Source organism: Heterocephalus glaber, unplaced genomic scaffold, assembly GCF_053883595.1.
Source record: "Heterocephalus glaber isolate CG9 unplaced genomic scaffold, H.glaber_assembly_v1.0 deba00001553, whole genome shotgun sequence".
NCBI classification, from domain to species: domain Eukaryota; kingdom Metazoa; phylum Chordata; class Mammalia; order Rodentia; family Bathyergidae; genus Heterocephalus; species Heterocephalus glaber.
In genome coordinates, this window is record NW_028258344.1 from 17,753,469 (window position 1) to 17,771,941 (window position 18,473).

The 18,473-nt window shown below is 38.4% G+C and overlaps 1 protein-coding gene across 1 annotated transcript in view; it reads left to right on the forward strand.

The window, feature by feature from the left end:
• Rdh10 (retinol dehydrogenase 10) overlaps positions 1–17,792 on the forward strand; it is a 30,980-nt gene extending 13,188 nt beyond the window's left edge. The window contains exons 3-6 of the mRNA XM_004842052.4: positions 12,883–12,981; positions 14,408–14,553; positions 16,234–16,365; positions 16,464–17,792. Of these exons, the coding sequence (XP_004842109.1) occupies positions 12,883–12,981; positions 14,408–14,553; positions 16,234–16,365; positions 16,464–16,587 (501 nt within the window). The 3' untranslated portion in view covers positions 16,588–17,792. The remainder of the gene's footprint in view (positions 1–12,882; positions 12,982–14,407; positions 14,554–16,233; positions 16,366–16,463) is intronic.
• The last annotated feature ends 681 nt before the right edge of the window (positions 17,793–18,473 follow it).

Sequence of the window (18,473 nt, forward strand, 5' to 3'; positions counted from 1 at the left end):
CTGGGTTTCAACCAGAAGTCTGGTCTGGCACAGGGCAGAGAGAACTGGGAGCTATACATAGTAAGAGCCAAGAACTGGAGAAACAACCTAAACAAAAATAGATAGCACTTGTAACTAAAATAGCCTACAAATATATGCTTAATGAGTTTTGTCTACTTTCACTGTACTTTTTATATAGCACTTAAGTTTACCAAGACTTTCATAAACATTCTTATTTGAGTCTCACAGCAACTCTGAATTAAATTAACTCCATTTGTATGGATAAAGCAACAGTCTCAAGAGAGATCATGAGACTTCCCCAAGGTTACCATTAAGGAAAGAAGCTTGGACCAAAACCCTCAGCCTAGGGCTACAGCTTAGAGTGAGTACTACTTACCCCGCCTACATGTTCAAAACTCCTGGTACAGTAGATGTTCCTATGAGTCACTCGCAGTTCTTGGCCTATGGTATACTGTAAGAATTAATCTTCAAATGTTGATATTTTTATTAGCATGGTTAGTTTAGCAATAACCGATTAACCCTAGCTTAATATCCCCAGAAAGTCTGCTCTATAAATTAGACAAGCATGTAAAATTCTAGCCCGAAGAACCAAGGTCAAACTAGAATTTTATTACCAAAACCCAATTTAAGAGTTCTTCTGTGCCTTCTCTAATTTTTCATGGTCTGTATTTGTGGTGGCCCACATCCTTGAGAATAGTGTAATATGTTCTTGGTCACCCAGCTTGCTTCCCTCTTCCTGGTTTACATGCCAGTTTTGATGACCTGGACACAAAAAGGTAGTGAATGAGAAGGGCTCTTCTACAAGGAATGGTTGAGCAGAGTTCTGTAAGTACTTGGTACCAAAATTTTAGGAACAGTGGGATTTTACTTCAGTTTGTTTATCTCCTACAAAATGTGAAACCTTTATTCTGTTATGTAATAATAATCTTCCAGGATCAGATAGCTCTATAAGCTTTCCTTTTGATATGTTAATCATGGATTTTCAAAATTTGCAGTTTTAGCTGGGTGTAAAGCCTGTAATCCCAGCTACCCTGGAGGTAGAAGCAAGAAGATTACAAGTTCAAGGCTATCTCAATCAATTTAGTGAGATCCATCTCAAAAAAAAGAAAAAAATTTGCTAGCTGAGAATGTGTCCACGTATAGAACCCAGGAATCTGACTTATAAAGGGCTGATCTCCTAAGTGTGGCTTTCTCACAGGCTTACCAAAGCATGAAAGCTATGAGTCACTTGTCCAAGGAAAAGGTGGAAAGTGGGAGAGGGAAATGACTAGATGGGATCCACAGTATCTTGACCGCTTCAGAGCTTCTGTAGATGAGAAGGAAAGGATTTTGAAATCTCTTTTTGAGAGCTGGTACTAACAGTGAGGAGTAGTGCTAAAAATGGATCCAAAGCAAATATACATACAATCAGTGCATGGATTTCCATAGTCATCTATACAAAGTACTCGAGGCTCTTTATCTGATAAATACTGAGGGTAGGGGCAGTGAGAATGGAGTGGGGAAGAATCAGTCTACCTAGGAGAAATTCATCGGAAGCCGCTTGAGGCTTAGAGAGATATCCCAGGCTTATTCTAGAAGCTAGAGTAGCTGCATCAGCACACCTGGAAGCAAGTTAGAAAAGCAGGCTCTCACCCACTCCAGACCTCCTGAATCAGAATCTGCATTTTATTGCATCCCGGTGATTCCTGTCCATACCACTGTTTAAGAAGGTACAACTCTTCCATACTTATTTTCCTTCTGTTTTTTCATTTCCCCCTTCCCTTTATTTCTGAGCTATCCAACCAGCCCTTTCAGAATCTATTAGACTAGAAAATGTCAGATCATGTACTCTATCTAAATGAACCTAACCCTGATCTAGGCTTATTAAATTCACATTCGGGTCCAGTATCTAAAAGGAGCCGTCTGGGTGCTTTTTAACCTCACTTTTCCTCCAAGTTACTACGCCCCAGACATAAGGAGAACAACAGAAAGTTGTGCCGTGCAGTGAAAAGCTGTGTTCTTCTTGCCCAGGACCAAAATAACTTCTGGAATCAATTTGTGAGAGGACAGGGACCTTGCCTGTGTTGCTAGGTATCACTCACAGCCCAGTTCTTAGCACTTTGTGAACATCCAGTATTATTGGATGAGCAGAGGACAATCGAAAGGAAGTTTTCTTTTTTAGTTCTCACAAATTTAATAATAACACTTGGGGGTGGTTTAGCCAGAGTTCCAATTGATGTGATTAATGCTGTCTTCTTTTACTTTTTAAAAATGTTCTTCTCTGACTGGTAGACTCATCAGCACTTTAAAATATATTTATTTTGTTGTAAAGTAGTGGCTTAAAGCAACAGAAACTAAAGTGATGAGGGTTTAAATGCAAATATGTTGATTCTCCCCCCCGCCGCCCCCAGCCCAGAATATATTCTTGGAAAATTGTTTCCTACAAAAGTGTCATTACAATATGAAAATTAGAGCTTGGGAGAAAATCATTACTGGTATATATGGAACTTGGTCTGCTAATGCCTGTGTTCCATCTAGAGAGTGGTTCTCCTAGGGACAGTATTGCTCTCAGGGGACCTTGGCACCATGTGGAGACATTTTTCTTGTAATCCTGCTACTAACATTTGGTGGGAAGAGGAGAGGGATGCTTCTTAAACCTATTGCAATACCCAGGACAACCTCCCATGACATAAATTTATCCAGCAAGAAATGTAATGGTGTTGACAGAAATTCTAGTCTAGAACAATTGTTCTCAAACTTGGTTCTTACTGGAATCACCTAGAAAATATTGCCTCCTAAGACCTGATTCTCTCCCATGGAGATTCTGGTATAGTTGGTCTGCAATATGGCCTAGACACCAGGAGTAAGAATCCCCATTTGACTCTAATGTGTAGCAAAGTTTGAGAACCACTGATTTATAAAGAAGGTGGCTTTTATAATCTTTAAAGTTCTTTAAGAGACTCACAGAGTGGTTGTTTTTGTTTTTGTTGTTTTTTGTTGTTTTGTTTTGTTTTGCAGTACTGGGGATCAAACCCATGGCCTTCTCATTGAGCTATATCCACCGACACCATTTTTCTTACATGTATTTTGAGACAAGTTCTCACTGAATTGCCTAGACTAGGCTTGAGCTTGCAATCCTCCAGCCTCAGCTCCCAGAGTGCTGGGATTTTTTTTTTCTTTTAGCAATATCTAACTCAGTGTAGGTGCCATAAATCCTAGTACACATTGAAAGACTCCTAAGGTGTTACAGTGCATGTTTAAGAATCAGTAAGACTTATAGCCGGGCATGGTGGTGCATGCTTGTAATCCTAGCATTGTGGAAAGCTGAGGCAGGAGGATCCCAGGTTTGAGCCCAGCCTGGGCAGCTTAGCAATTTAGCAAAACCCTGTCTCAAAGTAAAAAAGGAAAAAATTCTGGGGATCTAGCTCAGGACAAAGGCTCTGGGTTCAATCCTTAGTAACACACAAAAAAGCAGTTTTCAGGAGTAACCTCTTGATTGTATCTATTCTGCATTTAAGTAAAGAAATTAATTTTTTTGAAGACTCCATAGAAAGCAAACTAGGAAGCATAGAAGAATTTGAACTATTTGCTCTTATGAATTATAAGGGCTGAAGATCAGGGCCGCTCAGTTGGCTATGCTATTGGAACAGAGGCAGAGGCATCCTGCCATTTCAGATGGCCTAAGCCCTGGCTAAACTGGCGTACATGTTTACGCCTCATGGAAGTGGTTATTGGTCATTAGAGTAGAACCAAAACCTTCTGCCCTTTGAAATATCAGTCTTCATTACAATTTCTGAGAAGCCATGTGAGTTCGGGGCAAAGCAAAGAGATTAATGACAACCCCTTGTTTGGCAAGTGATTTGGCTATAATTTTGTGGGTTAGTTTCATTATTCTATAAAGGGTTATTAAATAGGGGGAGGGACCTGAGCCTGAGGGAGATCATCGAATTTCCTTTGATCATCTAGGGGCCAGTCAGGGGAGAGAGAATCAGGGGAAAGAGCATTTTAAAAACAGTGTTCAGCATTCATCATTTTGTTTAACACATTGAGCTGCCAGCATCAAGTAAAACAGAAAAACAATGATTATTTTGCAAATAATTTATCATACTTTTAATAGATAAAAGATGTACATTCAAGTTATGTTAAAAGGCACAGCCATACACCATAAAAATGTTTAATGAGTAAATATTTTTTACTGATCACCAGATGCTGGCAACTGCACTAATGGAGTTGATACCTTACTCTGAGTCATTTACAAGAGTCTTAGGCAAGTAATACCTTAGTGCTACAACTTGTATTTTGAATGTAAGGTGGGAATTGAAGAAATAATTAATTGAATCTAACATTTTTTAGCTAAAAATCCTTGAAGATCTCTTTTTGTCTCACAAATGAGTTAAATCAAGATTCAGAGAGAACAGGTAAAAAAGGAAGGTTAAATAGTTGGCAGTAAGCACTTTCAAGACAGACTGAGCTTTAAGTCACCTCATTTTTGGTAGTTCTGCATAGCAAGCTCTAAAATATAAGGGAATGTTGTTGCCATCTGAGTTTCTGCCTTGGGGTAGATTCACTCCATCTTTAACAGTGGGAAGACAAATTAATGAAGCATTTATTTTTGCTGAATAACTAATGGTGTCATCATCTAGGTGTTCATTTGAAAAGCCTAGCTCTTTTATTAGCTTCTTGGTTGCAGGGCAACTGTAGGAGTATTCTTGTGCATGTGTGTTAAGTATTAACTGCTGATGCTGTTCAAATGTTAAGCTGGTCCCTGTAGCCTCACAATAATAATTTCTTTTTAAAAACTTTTAAAAATTTTTTATTAGCACATGTTTGCCAAACATAATGATCACATTCACCTTGGGGAATTTGTACCTGTACACAATATATCTTCATTTTTTTTCCCCCATTCCCCTCCCTTCCCCTCAAGGATGGTAAATGTAATATTGGTACAGACTTGACTCTTTTGACATATTCTGTAGTCTCTCTTTTATATCTAGAGAGAATGTTTTGTCTCAATCTGATAGAAATTAAGGTGAACATTTTGTTAACTCAGACAATAGTTCTAGGCTTCAGTGTCTTGGAGTTCTGTTGCATAATTGGCCAGGAGACCTTTCTGTCTTTGCAGGCATACCCAAATAGGAAATGAAAGAAAAGCTATCATGCAGCTGCATGAATGTCAGAATGACTCCTATCAAACTACAACTAAAATAATTAAAGTCAGTATACTGCTAGCAAATATTTAGACTTTATCTCCCAATTTAAGATAATTTTATAATGAAGATTGCTTTTTTCAAATAACACTGTTGATGATCAAAATAAAATTTCTAATCTTTGGTTATTATATTTGTTTTGTTTTGTTGAAACATGGTCTCGCTGTGTAGTTCAAGCTGGTCTTGAACTCACTATGTAGCCAGGATTGGCCTTGAACTCACAGTGATCCACCTACCCCAGCCTCCCGAGTGCTGAGATTATAAAAGTGCGTCACCATGCCCAGCAGTTATCGTATTTATTAAGACCATGCCTTTAAATCTGCAAAATTAAAAGTATTTAGCCATCTGTCCCTTGCTGTGGAACTGATGGTACATCACCATTTTTAATCCTTAAACACATTTGTGATTTATCCTGCTTACTATGTATTTCCCATACCTTCAAAAAAAAAAAAAAAAAACTGTTGAATCACAGTTTTGCATAGTGACTGAGTACTCAGAGAAGAGTACCACCAGATGTCATTTTAGCCTTGTAAATAAGTAGGAGAGTATTCTTTTGTGATTCTGATAAAGATAAGTTACTCTGCAGCAACACAGGCACAAGGACCAAAACACAGGGAAAAGTTGTTTGCAATGGAGGAGCACCGTAAGCATTTCTAGTTAGGTGTTCTTTATTCAATGGAATCTTGATTATACTTTTTTTTTCAAATGGCATATAATCATTTGGAGATCTGAAAACCCTTAAACCTACACCAGAAAACTTTACTCTCTATATGCTGGTGTTGCTAGTCCATTTCCCAGTGTAATATAATTTGTGGTTCTTTGTGGAAATGAATCTGGTATCTTGGACATTCAAAAAGCGATAAATACTTGGAAATAATTCTTGTAGAACCCATCTTTTCTTAAACTGATCATAGGACATTGTGCAAATGCACAGAAATACAAAATGGAGTCCTTTTCTAGTGTAAGTGATTAACTTTGCTTTTCCTTTTGTATCTTTGAACCTGGGATTGCTTACAAATATGGAAAACACATTCTGGATGTTTTACCTACACCTCAGATGTCATCTATCTCAAAATTTCAAAAGTCAGACTGCCAGATACCACATTTCTTCACTTCTCTGTTCAACTTTTGGCTAATTTGTCCTGACACTGCAGCTGCAGGCTCTGCACTGCACGGTCTGTCATTAGGAGCACCAAGAGTGATCTGGAGGGTGGAACTGTTAGAAGTTAATTTGGCGTGAACCTAACATTCAACGATTTCTTGAGCTATGACAGGCCATGTCTGTATGCAGTCATTTACACTCCTGTTTAAGAAGACCTTGCTTATACTGTAAATGTGACCTTTACAGTTATCTTTCAGGGTGCCTAGTGCTTTGAAGAGGAACCCTGAGGAGCTATGGAGATATTAGACTTGTGAAGCATGTCTCATAGGAATGTCAATGACCATTTGAAGTCTTTCTTTTTTCCTTACTAGTCACATAGCAACTCTGTCAGCTGGTACAAGATTATGGTATTGGAGCCTCATGGTACAAATAAGCACAACTAATCAAAGTTCTACCTTCATACTTTAAGTCGGAGTTCAGTAATTAAGAGGTTTTATTCCCCCTAAATAAGAAAAACTCTAGGACCTTCCACCTTCTCTGAACTTTCCTTATTCAAATATGGGTTACTGTCTAAATGAAGTAGGAGGCTGTCTAAATCAAGAGCCACTCAGATATTCCTGATGAAGGACTAGATTTCTTCCTCTGTTTCCTAGATATTTAAATAAGAGAACATAACATTGGGGTGCAATTCTCTGACTTCCATTTAGCATCTGGCAGACCTTGCCAGCCATCGTACACACCAACTAACTCTGGAGACTGATCAAGTGTACTGCCTGAAGAAATCCCATCACTAGTTGCTAACTCCTGATCTAGACAATACCTCCTTACAGTTGATCTAACACAGCAGTCCTGTTGATAGTGATCCTCTGAATTGTCCCTTTCAGATTCCTGGGGATAGCATAATGCAGGAATTTATACTTACGCCTTTTGGGTGTGTGTTTCAGACTTGCCCTTTATGTTCTTCTAATGACTCTGAGACAGAGTTAAAGATCATGAACCTTAGCTTGAACTGACTGGTGTCATGGCAACTAGTACTTCACCTTTTGCTGGTCCCCAACTCATACATGCTACAATATTTGTGCACATTAATAATTCATTGCAAAGTGCCTGATTTCTTTGTGCTGTCAAGCTGTGTCAAGGACAGAATATGCTGTGCTATCTCAGATGTCATCTACCAGACTGTTGAGGGCAAGAGTAATTAGAAAGGAAAACTAGTCAGGTTACTTGGAAAAATTCCTGAAAAATGTGATGCTTTCTAGTCACCCATTTATAGTACTTTTTTCTTACAAAGTAAAGACTAGAATTAGTGTTGATCAAAGTTGATTTAATGATGTGCCCCACACCTCAGATAGGAGTTTGCTTCTGGAAATAATGCATAAGCTGTAATTGCTCACATCCATTCAGGCAGCAAGAAAATAATTAACAGCCTAAGTATACAATCACATGTTCTATAGGCTCCAGCAGAATCCTGAACACAGGCTTAAAAGGGACCCAAGTAGTCCTAATGTGAATGTTCTTATCCAAGGCTTGCCTTTGCTCACTACAGACTAGGACCCAAGTAAGTGATGCAAGTTTTGGGAAACAAGGAGTCTGGGTTCCAGTGATGTTTATGTGGCCTGGGATAGCTTACTTTACTTACTGGCTTCCTTAATAGCTTATGTGTTGTTGCTATCATTACGAGTTGTAGCAATTGTAGTATTGGTAAGGATTGGTAAGCCTTTCTAAGTAAAGAATATAGACTTTTATCATGAAATGTACAATATGCAGATATATTTATATAGAAGGCCAAATTTGTCCCTGATGAGGCAAAGAAATCACATGCTTTAAATTGAACATTAACCCACTTCTACTTTAAAAATTAAAGAACAGCTCCTCAAAAGTAAGCTTCACATTAAGACTGACAGACCAACTTATGTCACACTTTACTTGCTAATTAAAGTTGAAACATATTTCCTTGAACAGTTACTTACTATGCACAATTAGAAAAAACCATGTAGCCATATTTGGATTCTTTTTTCATTTTCTTTTCTTTTTAGGGCCAGGGATTTAGCTCAGTGGTTCTGCCACCTGCCTCACAAGCGCAAGGTCCCAAGTTCAATCACCAGTACCAAAAAAAAAAAATTTCATTTTCGTTTCTTTTTTTCTTTAAATACAAAGCTACTAGCTTAACTCCCCTCTAGACAACTTGGGGTGCAGGTGTAACACAGGAGCAGAAGCAGACAAAAGTCACATTTTTAAGAATATGCAGCCATAACACCCTTCTTACATGAGAGATAAACTAGAACTGATTTACATTTGATACACTGATTTAATCCAGTTAAATGCCAGAAAGTATAAATTCAGTTTAGAGAAGGAATTGGGACCAGCTCCTATTTTTTTTACCCTTCACTGGCCAGATGATGACACAATACCTGCATATAATAGATATTTAAGAATTACTTGTTGAATGGATAAGTTAATAGTGCCAGACTCATTTGAAGGGAAGGGAGAGAACATTAGTCAATTTCTGAACCTTGCAACAGATTAAACTTAAAATACAGTTAGGAATGTGTTAATCTGTCACCTGCCTTTGTATAGTGCTGGGGATCTGGGTTAGTCATTTAACACCTGCAGGCAACACCATAATACCTGAATATGGTGAACTCATTAGAAATTGACCCACTTTGTGTTTTGAGTTCTTAGCCAGCTTCCAGCTGAAGTTAGAGTAAACACTGGCCACATAAGCAAGCAGGTCAGTGATTCAGATTTGTCTGGTAGGCAAGTAGCACATTCTTAATGATATTTAGATTGTGTATAATTTCTTAGGGTTTAATAATAAATCCTTACACTTAATCTACATTAAGAACTTAAAAATAGCTCTTCATATTAAATTTATCTCTGCTTTCCAACAATAGGCAAACTTGTAATATAGATGTCATCTCAACTTACAGTGGTTCAATTTAGGAGTTTTTGACTTTGTGATAGTTTGAAATTGATAATGCATTTGTTAGAAACTATGCTTTGAATTTTAATTTTGATCTTTTCCCAGGCTAGTGATATGTGCTATGATACTCTTGTTTTGTTTTGGTTTTTGGTACCAGGGATCAAATTTGGGACCTTGCGCTTTCGAGGCAGGTGGCGGCACCACTGAGCTAAATCCTTGGCCAGTATGATGCTCTTTGTTTGGGTGGCCGGGGTGGGGTGGGGGTGAGGGGTTGATATCGGGGATCGAGCTCCAGACCTTGCGCTTGCACGAGGCAGACAGTGGAACCACTGAGCTAAATCCTTGGCCTCACGGTATGATACTCTTAATGCTCAACTAATGCAAGTGTCCTGAGCATATTTAAGACAGGCCAGGCTATGCCATGGTATTTGATAGGTTTTATGTATTAAATGAACTTTTGACTTAATGATATTTTCAACTTCTGTTGGGCTTATCAGTATATAACTCCGTTATAAATTTTGATTTGTTTTTTTGTTGTTGGTGGTGGTGGTTGTTTGTTTGGTACCGGGGATCGAACTTGGGCTCTTGCACTTGCACAGCAGGCGGCGAAACCACTCAGCTAAATCCCCAGCCCTCCGTTATAAATTTTGGAGTATCTGTCTTTAGAAACGATCTCTGGTTTACATCAAGAATAATTTTATTTTTTAGCTAATATGAGAACAATTTACCTTAATCAGATATTTTTAAAAAGACTTGTAGGGATGGGGATTTAGCTCAGTGGTTTCGTCGCCTGCTGCGCAAGCGCAAGGACCCGAGTTCAATCCCCAGTACCAAAAAAAAAAGACTTGTAGACTTGGTTACTTAAGGATATGTTTTCTAGTTTGGAATATAAAGCTACTTGTGATGTTACTTAAATTCTGTGGTATAATGGTTATAAGTTATAGAGCCTAAAGTTAAAATTTATAATGACCTGAAGTACCAGTTCTTAGCTTTTTGGGTATCAGGTACACCAACCTAATAATTACTGTGATAATTGCCCTCTTACTGTTTAGTACTACAAAGAAACACAGGCTGAAATGTGTATCTCTTACATCAATAATGTAATGGTCACATGTAGTAGTGAAAGGTGTGCTCAGCCAGGTGTGTTACATGCCTGCCTGGCGAGAGGCTGGAGGATCACAAATTTGAGCATCCTGGACAGCTTAGCCACTTATTAAGACCCTGTCTCAAAATTTAAAAAAAAACTTTTTAGAAAGGCTCTGGGTTCAGTCCCCATTATCAAAACAAAAGAAAAAGAGAGAGAGAGAGAGAGAGAGGTGTTTACTTGCTATTCTGCAGCACCTGTCACTATGTGGTGATTCTTCCTTAATATTTGGATGCCTGATCTGTTGTATCCTCCAGGGACTGCTGGACAAATATGTACAAAGCAATCAAAAATCAAAGCACCATAAAATGCATGAATGGTACCAACTATACATCTTAAAGAAATACAAAGTTAAGCTGGTCTAGAATAGTATTAGGTAACACAGGTTAGAGACATGGCTCATTGGTAGAGTGCATGTTTAGCATGCATAAGGGCCTAGATTCAGTCCCCAGCACCAGTGATGATGATGATGGTAATGATAATGGCTTAATACTCTAAATACGTTTAATAAAGAATTATCAGGAAACTCTACTGATAAAATTGATCTGAAGCATTTGAAATGCATAAAAGACTATATATGTGATTGATAGCGTACTTGGCTTATATAGGAAGGGATTGTTGGTAGATTTCCATAGAAGAGTTCGTGGATAAAAACACATAGGTAAAGGCCGGGGATGTATCTCAATAGGCACCAAGCCTGCCTGGCAAGCACGTGGTACTGAGTTTGATCCCCGGTACCAGGAAAAAAAAAAATCACACAGGTAAGAAGCAGCATAGCATGGGTTTCTGTGAGGAGACTTGAACAAAAAGCATGTATGTTAGGGGATGGGGATGTTGCAGACAGACTCAGGAAGATCTTAGGACATTTACAAAGGTTTATCTGATAACTATTGCATGGATCAGAGAGTGGAAAAACTTCAAAATTAATGGAATCACTGTACTTTATCTTGTACATGCAAAAGTTATCATAACAAACTAAAAGTTCATGCAAAAATTCAATGATACCTTAGCCCAGAAATCCTCTGAAAAGGGAATGTAACTCCTCTTTAAGTCTGCTGTGTAGTGTTTTGCTTTTTAACTTCATAAATCATGGGAAGCTGAGTTGGCAGTAGACTATAACTCAACAGTAGACAGATTGCTCTTTGCTGCTTTCTTTTAAGAAGCAGGTTATAAAACTGTTGGAAGCCTGGTAGAATAGGTAATAGATCATTTTAAGTAATTTGAAGGATTTAAAAAAATACAGTCTTGTATCTAAAGAGAATAAAGGCAAAAGAGAATTTAGAGAATAAGAAATCAGTGCCAGCCATGTGTGGTGGCACATGCCTGTAATCCCAGCCCTCTAGGAGGCTGAGACAGAAGGATCATAAGTTCTAGCCCAGCTTGGGCAACTTAGCAAGACCCTATCTCAAAATTTTTAAAAAGGGCTGAGGGGGTAGCTTAGTTTGAAGGCCCCAGTACCCCCTACACACACACACACACACACACACACACACACACACACACGCACACACCACAAATCACTGTCACCTCTGATTTCCCTTCCTCAGTGGATCTGCCACATAGTCTGCCACCTTGATTGACCAGTCTCTTGCCTCTGTGGGAGAATTAAAGCAGGGACTCCCACAGTGGAGTATGGTACTTTAGAATTGTACAAGTGGAGTGTTAGAATTGTGATGCCTCTTTCATTAAAATAGTTCTATACATTGATTGATTGATTGATTGATACCGGGGATCAAACTCAGGACCTTGTGCTTGCCAGGCAAGCACAGTGCACTGAGCCCATACTTTTATTATTTTTTATATCATAAAATACCTCCTAGTATGTTCTGAGAATAAACCTTGGGATATGTGGGACACGATACTCTTCATTCATGTGCCTCTCACCGTTTAGACATAGCCATAAGGAAAACATTAATACAGTGGTACCTCAGTTCACAAACTTGATTCTTTCCATGATTCTGGTCACAAACTGAGTTGGACAAGAACCAAATCAAATTCGATGGTCAGGTTCAATGTTGACATTATGGGGAAACTTGATTCAGTTTTTGTCTAGTTCAATTTGTGACCAAAAGTATTGAGAGAATTGAGTTTGTGAACCAACGTACCACAGTACATGGCACCTGGTTTAGGTAGGCTGGAGCTTCCTCGCAGACCAGAAGATGGCTGCATTGCAATGTCGCAAGCATAAGAAGGTCTCTGACCTTAGAGTAGTTTAGGTTAGCACATTGCTATTACTTGAAAGACGATAAAGAGACTTCTGCTAACAGCTTTCTTTTTATCTTGGAACACTGTCCCCAAGAGGGCTTGTGTTACACTCTTTTGGGTCATGGCTTACAATAAGCCTACCATACCAGTGATATGTACTAAGTTAAGCAGGCAACTAAAAGATCTTTGGGATAAATGCAAAATATTTTTAAATGAATTGGGAAATGTAACATCCTGTGGGCCGAAGTGTGTCCTGTGATCTTGGATGGGTTTTAGAGGAAACTCATGATGTCAGTTCTAAAGCTTGAATCTTTTCTTTCAGACAACTAAGGCCTTTCTTCCTACAATGCTGGAGATTAATCATGGTCATATTGTGACAGTTGCGAGTTCCTTGGGATTGTTCAGTACTGCTGGAGTCGAGGTTTGTGAGATACAAAGCATTTTCTTCCTTCACTCAGTTTATCTTGTGATGAATACTCATACACCATGAGAGTACCGGCGCTTGAACATTCACCAGAGCACACTGCTGCCACTCTGTGTGTCAGGTTTCCCAGTACGCCAGGGCCAGCTGCGGAGATGGAATTCTGCCTCTTCTGCCATAACGTCACTTTTACTAGTTTGACAAAGTAGCACAAGAGACACAGATGGTCCAGTTCTCAATGTGCCCATATTATCAGTGACCTCTCTTGTTGATGGTGGGAGGCACAAGGTCAAAAATGAAACTGGAGGGCCATGGTAGTGCCGTGGGAACAGATAAATAAGGCCAAAGGTTCACATTCTGATTTGGTCTACTTGCTGAAAGTGAGCTACCTTGTAATAGCCCGTCAGTTGAGGTTCTTATGGCCAGTATCAGATGCTCCATGTTATAAGTTTGTAAAACAGACCTTCAGCAAACCCTGTTCTTCATCGTGCTCAAATTATAACGTACATGTGTATACATTGTTCTTTGCTGTTTGTTTGTGGGTGTATGTAAAATTGAAAACCACCAGGCATAGTAACACACACTTGTAATCCCAGCAATCAGGAGGCTGAGGCAGGAGGATTGCTGTTGAGTTTGAAGCCATCCCAAACTACAAAGTGAGATTCTGTCTCAAAAAGCCTTAAAAAACCATTCCATGGAAATATGCAAAGGGACACAAGATAGATAGCTTCTACATTGAAGGGATTTGTATTTCCATTCCTAAGTTTAAATTTGGGTCACAGGTAAGAACTTTCTGTCTATGTCATATGCCTTTACACTAAGTTCTAGTTCTAGTTCAAGTTTACAGGTATACTTGTCACTTTCATTTTAACTTCACCCTAAAGAGAAAGTCAGATCATAACAACTTATAACCTAAGTGAGACTTGCCTTTGTTCTTTTTGCATTAATTTAAACAGGTTTTTCAGCCTTCCTCACTGAACAAGAGACCATTTGTACATTTTCCAGACACTTCAAAGTGAACCTCTCTGCATTTTCACCTTCAGCCTGGTAGTGTTCATAATCCTTTGCAATAACTTCCTTAGTGTAATGTGATACTTAGTTGATGTGGCAAAAAGTGTTCGTCTGTTTCTGCTGTTGCTTTGGAAATATTATTTCTGCACTGAACCACATCAAATATCTTTTTTTTCTTTTTTCTGGTACCAGGGATCGAACTCAGGACCCTGTGCTTGCCAGGCAGGCACAGCACCACTGAGCTACATCCCCCACCCATCAAATATCTTTTAAAATGGTTTCTTTTTCTTTACTTGGTCACCTGTAACTTTTTCAGGCAAACATCTAATAAAGCAACAAGACCAGGGAAGCTTTAGGTTGGTTAGGGGTTTGTGCATATATTTAGCATTTTTATTCTCTCTCCCCTCTCACTCAGGATTACTGTGCCAGTAAATTTGGAGTTGTGGGTTTTCATGAGTCCCTGAGCCATGAGCTAAAGGCTGCTGAAAAGGATGGAATTAAAACAACTTTGGTTTGCCCTTACCTTGTAGACACTGGCATGTTCAGAGGCTGCCGAATCAGGTCAGTGGAAACCTACCCTGCTACTGATAAAAGGAGAATGTGGAATTGGATCTTCAGTCAGTCTTGCACTTTACCTGCCATTTGACAGTTAACCTGTAGTTTTCACTGGGTAAGGCTCAGAAGCTTTGTAAATTGGTATGTAAGATTGACAAGCAAGGCACTGGTGCCACACTGATACTAACTTGCAGAAATTAATTCAGAAGCACCAGATAGGAAACAACTTCTCTATACCTTCAAAGAGAATAAATACTCAGTTTGTAGAAGCTACCTCCTTAAGAGCTATTTTATTTCTCTAATATTATGTTGATAAATAAGTGCTCCAGAAGAAAAGTCCTTAATGTTTTGACTTCGGTTTGCGTATGAAACAATGTCACTATCACAAAGAAGCCACATATCTTTATTCTTGTAATATTATCCTCTAGATTTGGAAACTTCCTTTTTGCAGCAAATGTATATAGCTAGATTCATTCTGACAGAATGAGAAGAACCATTTAGATTTACTAAAAATGAAATAAAATACCTACACACTTGGGAGGAAAATGGAAATATAAATGTCAAGTTACATCTGACTTAAGCTCAGCGGACTAAACACAACCACAAATCATTAAGAGAGCACTTGTAGAGACTTGGTTACTTTGAGATCCTTACTTGGGTGCATTTGCTACGTAAAGGAAAATAACCCAACCAGTTCCTAGTTCCCTGTTGGTTAGGGAACATCTTAGCACATACTGAATAAGACAAGTAGTAGAGTAGGTGGAGGATGACTTGAGTCATTCAGATTTCAGGCTGACACCAAGTCTGTACTGAGAAATAAACTTTAGGGATGGGGGAGGGGGTGTGGTTCAGTATAGAGCATGTGCTTAGCATGTGCGAAGCCCTGGGATCAGTCCTCAGCAACAAAAAACAACTGAATTCTAGCTCTGCCTCTTGTCCTCTACATGTGTGTGCATTCAGGCCTGCGAGTATGTGTTTGGTTGATCTTTTCCTTGTATGTACATAGGAACCCATTGCTAATGGTTTTGAGAAGCCATTTCCTCTTTAACATAGTGGCCAGTGCAGCTATCTGAAGCTGTGGTGGGACAATGAAGAATAAATGCAGTAAATTGTATTATAGCATAATTTCAACGTGTACTTGAATGAATTAACCTGAAGGTAGCATGTCTGTGTGCCCTTTATTTCAGAGGCCCCTAGAGAAAATACTTTAGCTTTTCCTAGTCTGCATCCTGGAAAGTACAAAGCTGTTACTGCACTCAGAAGTTATGCCTATGTTTATACACCCTCATAATGCCTAACACTAAAAGGTTTGCCTCTTTCTGGATTTAATGTTTACTGTGCCAAACACCTTAGACCTTTTTTTTGATCGAAAGAAAAATATAGGAAAACAGTTTGAAATACATTTTATAACATCTTAAAAACAACAGTTTCTCATTTTACCGAAAGGCAGACCAGTGTTGCTTCTTTTTTTTCCCTAACTTGTTTTCCAGATTATGCAAATAAAATGTGTTCATAGTAGGGAAATTGGTGGGGAGCGGGGGGATGGTACAAAAGCACCATAAAGAAAACAATATACCCAAAGTCCTTTGGCTCCAGTAACATCACATTTAGTGTTTTGATATGTATTTTCAGTCTTCCCTATTGTATTAATTCTCAACTTCATTTTTGAACATATAAAACTTTCAGGAAAGAAATTGAGCCCTTTTTGCCCCCTCTGAAGCCCGATTACTGTGTGAAGCAGGCCATGAAGGCCATCCTCACAGACCAGCCCATGATCTGCACTCCCCGCCTCATGTACATCGTGACCTTCATGAAGAGGTAATGGGGTTCTCTCATTGATCAGGTCTTTCCTGCCTGCCTCAAGACCTTAATTAACTCAAGACTTTGAGTTTGCTAACTGTGGCTTTTCTTTTCAGCATCCTTCCTTTTGAAGCAGTTGTGTGCATGTATCGGTTCCTGGGAGCGGACAAGTGTATGTACCCCTTTATTGCTCAAAGAAAGCAAGCCACAAACAATAATGAAGCAAAAAATGGAATCTAAAGATTTTTTTGTATGGAATATCATTTCTATCAGAAGATAATCAAGATATTTCAGTGCAGTGCACATCAGCATTACTGACATTCTGGATTCTAACCCCATGTTGACTTTTTTAAAATCAACTTTTAAAAATAATAAAGTGTAAATTAACTGACTAGAATACTTGGGATATGTGATCAGTAAAAATGAGTGTAGGTTACTGCCAACAGGGTCCTTTTAGACAGGACCCTAAAACCAGTCCAATCTTTAGACAAGCACTGTATGACATCTTTGGGCTATCATTTTTTAATGAAGAGAAAGTCTAGAAATGATAACTACATGTGTTTCATGTGTATGATTTTTCTGAATTCCCATATTCATTCTTGTTATTAAACTCTAGCCAACTGACATCCTTGCAACTTCAAGGACTAATAGTGCTATATTTTCTCAAGTTTTCTAAGTTCCAGTTTTGCAAAGCCTACGTGGCTTTTTCATGGTGTTTGTATGTTCAGCTCTTTTAAAAAGGAATTTTGAAATCTCCATCAGTTTGAGGTAAATGATGTCTGAGCATCACAATAAAGGTGATGAGGTCTCTTTCTTAAACTTATGACTAAAGTATTAGCTGATTTTTAAACTTCTCTGAAAAACCATTGTCTGGAGACCTTGTCATCAAAAAAGATCATCCATTTTTCTACGTATGAATTTTGCTGCATATAGAAAGTGCCCTTTCCTTGGGGAGTTGCTGTGTTGCATGATTTTGGATGGACTCTTATCTAGAGTACACAGCAGCTCTGCAAAGAAGCAGTTTCTAACAATGGAATTTCTACACTAAAAAGTCCTCATTTTGTGCCGTGATTAGTGAGGGGAAAAAAATCTTCTTCTATGGAGTATGTATGGAAAGGTGTAAAAATTTCTTTGAAAGGTTTATTCACATTATAGAACAGCAAATGACATTTTTACAGTATTTTTTTGTAAAGCAAACTATTTGTGCCTTGAATTTGGAATATGTGTATTAGTGAAACATTGTAAAGTGAACTTCTACCTCTGTATCTAAATGTATACCATCTACTTGTAAATTACTATGAACTATTATGTGATTGCCTTTTTTTTTTTTTTTTTAGAATGTCTTGTTTAAATAGTGACCAATGTTAAAGGCTATTAAAATAAGCCAACTTTTACTAATTGGGAAGTTTTTATAAAGGACTGATTAAATTTAAAGAATTAACTTACTTGCCACTGACTGTGTGATTATTAGTTATCAGCAAGGTTGTAAGGAATACCATCATGTTCTTTATTTTCCCCACATGCCATGCTCTGCTTTAGTTAAAAAGAAATGTTTGAATAGGATAATATTTGGGAGCAGACATAACAATCTAGGATACCATGCACTCAAATTTCCAGCACTCCCATTATCTAGAGTAGAGACTTTATCAAGGGCTTGCTTATAATAAAAGTAGTGAAACAAAAAGGATACTATCACCTGTGTTACCTGTGTTAGTATGACTCCCCCGCAGATCACATCTGCTCTGTATCTACAAGCACATTCAAGGAAAGTCCTATCTCACTGCTAATGTTCCTAGCTCGGGTCATAAGGAAGAGCTTCCACATATGTTTGAATTTGCCTTTATAAATGATAAGCAGGCACTGGCTACCTCTTCATTTTCAATTATGGATTTAAATAAGTACTTTGAAGTGGTACCATAACAGTGTTGGGTAGGGACAACTATTTTCAGGTTATCCAAGCCTGTCTCCCTGCTAGCCTGGAGCACACACAAATTATGCCAGTAAAATCTGTTCTGATTTAAGGACCCATTTACCAACCTTAAAACTAAAGAAAGTCTTTATACTTCATTTTATTATTATCTGTTGGAGTCTCAAACTGATTTCTATTTTTGTTCATTATGCCTTTA